The 3,390-nt window shown below is 42.1% G+C and overlaps 1 protein-coding gene across 1 annotated transcript in view; it reads right to left on the bottom strand.

Moving 5' to 3' along the window:
- Positions 1 to 2,719: 2,719 nt before the first annotated feature.
- Positions 2,720 to 3,390, bottom strand: part of NTSR2 (neurotensin receptor 2) — a 34,991-nt gene continuing 34,320 nt past the window's right edge. The window contains exon 4 of the mRNA XM_018558391.1: positions 2,720 to 3,107. Within this exon, the coding sequence (XP_018413893.1) occupies positions 2,906 to 3,107 (202 nt within the window). The 3' untranslated portion in view covers positions 2,720 to 2,905. The remainder of the gene's footprint in view (positions 3,108 to 3,390) is intronic.

Consider the following 3,390-nt stretch of genomic DNA (forward strand, 5'->3'; position numbering starts at 1 on the left):
GGTAAATACGCCCCTGGGTGTAGCTGTTTAGTTTATGACTAAAACTACATCGAAAATTGCTGTCAAAATGAACACTGGCCCGCACAGGCCTTAAGCAGCCCGCACATCACCGCTCCTGATCCTTCCCTTCTGCCCCTGATGATCCTCTGCATCTTCCCCTGCGGATCCTCTGCATCTGCCTTGCTGCAATCCTCCGCATGTGTCCTGCTGCAAACCTCCGCATCTGCCCCTGGTGAGACCCTCCACATCTGCCCCTGGTGAGACCCTCCACATCTGCCCCTGCTGAGACCCTCCGCATCTGCCCCTGCTGAGACACTCGGCCTGAGACATAAGGCCGGCCCCCAAGAGCAGAGCGGCAGCACAGAGTATGTAGCAAATTCACATACTTTTTTGCATTGCTGTCTAATGTATTGCTGGGATTTGTAGTCCTCTATAGCCAGTGGTATTACTCTGCATTGATGTATAATGTATTGCTGGGATTTGTAGTCATCTAGAGCTGGTGCTATTCTTCATTGTTGTATAGTATATTGCTGGGATTTGTAGGCCTCTATTGGGGTACAGTTAGGGATGCACCGATACTCAGGGAGTGCTAATGGTCCATGGGGTAGGGGGGGAGCAATTCTTGCCTTGCCCAGGGCGTTGCAACCCACGCTAGGCCACTGGTTCAGCATGCAGGTTGAATGAAGAAAATATAAACATGGATACCCAGCTTTAGTTCTCCTTTAATAGACTACACACTTCACATATCCTTTCCCCTCTTCATGTGCATACATTGATTTCTTTCCCAGCACATCAATTCTGCTGCCTTGATTTCCAAGAGTCTGCCTACACACTATGTCAGTGGTGGCGAACCTTGGCACTCCAGCTGTTTTGGAACTACAAGTCCCATGAGGCATTGCAAGTCTCTGACAGCCACAGACATAACTCCCAGAGGCAGATGCATGTTGGGATGTGTAGTTTTGGCACAGCTGGAGTGCCAAGGTTTGCCACCACTGCACTATGTGCTGGAAAAGGACTCTTAGAAGATGTAGTTTTGGGGGCATGCCTAGCTAAGACACCCTGCTGATCCCTCCTTGGAGCTACTCCACCTGCAAGAATTTTTGCATGTCTTGTATAGATGTCACAGGGAGCACATGATCACAAAAAGTTGCATTTACAAATCTTTATATGAAATACAATGATCCAAACGTGGAAGGCAGACATAGCAAAAATGTGCAAGTCACATGAAAAATTACAATAAGAACTCGGTGTTCTCCAAAGTTACTGTTTAAATAAGAACTCTACTGTTTATGCCTTAAAGCAGCAAGCCATACCCATCATCATTTCAGAATATATGCTGTCCTTAATGAGAAAGCAAAAGAGACAGAAAACCCCCCATGTGGACAGTATTATATACACTGCCTGGCCAAAAAAAAAGTCACACACTGTAATATTTTGTTGGTTGGACGGCCTTTAGCTTTGATTACGGCACACATTCGCCATGGCATCGTTTCGATAAGCTTATGCAATGTCACATTCATTTCCATCCAGAGTCACAAACATTTTTCACCAAGATCTTGTAGTGATGATGGGAAAGTCAGACCACTGCATAAAATCTTCTCCAGCACATCCCAAAGATTCTCAATGGGGTTAAGGTCTGGACTTTGTGGTGGCCAATCCATGTGTGACAATGATGTCTGATGCTCCCTGAACCACTCTTTCACAATGTGAGCCCGATGAATCCTGACATTGTCATCCTGGAATATGCCCAATGTGCCATCAGGGAAGAAAAAATCCATTGATGGAAAAACCTGGTCATTCAGTATATTCAGGTAGACAGTTTTTGGGGATATAATGTTGCTAAGCCTATACCTGACCAAATGAAGCATCCACAGATCTTAACATTATATCCAGTTGGGGATTTTTTTTAGCCAGGCAGTGTATATTTTTTACTGTGTGCGGCGGCTGCGGCCGCTCCTTCTAATCTTGTGATGTTTCGCCTAGTCAAATAAGGGTGAATTGTTCAGCTCCCACAATACACTGGGAACTCCTCTGGCTTTGCTTATCATAGGTTGTGCTGTTTTTAGACAAAAGGAGGTGAAGGCAGAGTGTTTAGAGAGTATTGGGCACCACTAAGCTCTGTATCTTCATAGTAGTTGCCCTTTGTTTGGACTTTGTTTGGACAATTCTCTAAGTAGGGAAAAAAAACATAAGAATAAATAAATTTATTTTCAGGTGTAATCAAAGATCACGGTCCCAAATCTCACCAATACCTCTTCAGACATACAGCTCTTTGTAACAGACCACGGAGCAATGAAGGAAGAGGATATGTCCCAGTTAGATTATCTGGAATATTATAGACAGTAGACTAGTAAACTATATCAGGGTTATACACAAAAGGGTGAAGAGTTTGGAGAAGGCAGGAGAAGGGAACAATCTAGGACAATCTAGGACAACATAGCTGAATTGGAAAGTGAGTTGAATTGGATAAATGTTCTAAATCAGCTATATTGTCCTATATTCACTTCTCCTTTCTTCTCCTAACTCTTCACCCTTTTGTGAATACATCTGCTTATCTTTATAGGATTCCCCGAAAAACTGAGATATTGGTAAGTTGAATTCTCCTTCTGGCTCCTTATTTCTGTTAGCAGCACATTATCTATACCCGGGTACATAGCTCCACTAACTTACAACCAGTATGATAGGGGTCTTTCTCTTTTGGGTAGACTGATCCTGTAAATCAAACACCAACCAGACCACTATGTTGGGTCTGTACAGCACAGATAGACTTCAATATAAGTGTGACCTTAATGACTGGAATGCACTAATCTGCCATTTAAACACTTAATGTAACTCCTTATTTAACAATATTTGTCCAGTGTGCTCAGAAGATCCTCACTCCATACAATACAGAGAGGAAGAGACATCAGTCCGGTCCAATATGGGAAGAACCTAATTTTACAGATAAGTTCCCATCGTGTTTACTGCAGGATGGGCTGAGGGTCTCTAAGAAGAGTTTTCGGAAAGAAGAGGAGACCACGTTATAAAGGACTGGATTCACAGCCGAGCTGATGTAGAAGAGGGTGTTGGTCAGCATGTAGAAGTAATGGTAAAACGTGTAGAGGGACCTACAGAAGGGGATCAATATGACAGTTATGTGGGTTATATAACATACAATGATTGACAGTAGTACAAACCAATACGCTATCATCAGCTTGACATGGGCAAAATAATGCATACTGATTTGTAGAGGTGCACCGAAATGGAAATTTTAAAACTGAAACGAAACCGAAATCCATTTCCATTTTTTAAAATATTTTATTTTTATTTATTTTTTAGAAACTTTTTAATTTTTTTATATTTATTTTTAATAATTTATTTTTTATTAAATATTTTTATAAACTCAAACAG

This window comes from Nanorana parkeri, unplaced genomic scaffold (genome assembly GCF_000935625.1).
Source record: "Nanorana parkeri isolate BGI_ZX_2015 unplaced genomic scaffold, ASM93562v1 scaffold336, whole genome shotgun sequence".
Classification (NCBI taxonomy): Eukaryota; Metazoa; Chordata; class Amphibia; order Anura; family Dicroglossidae; genus Nanorana; species Nanorana parkeri.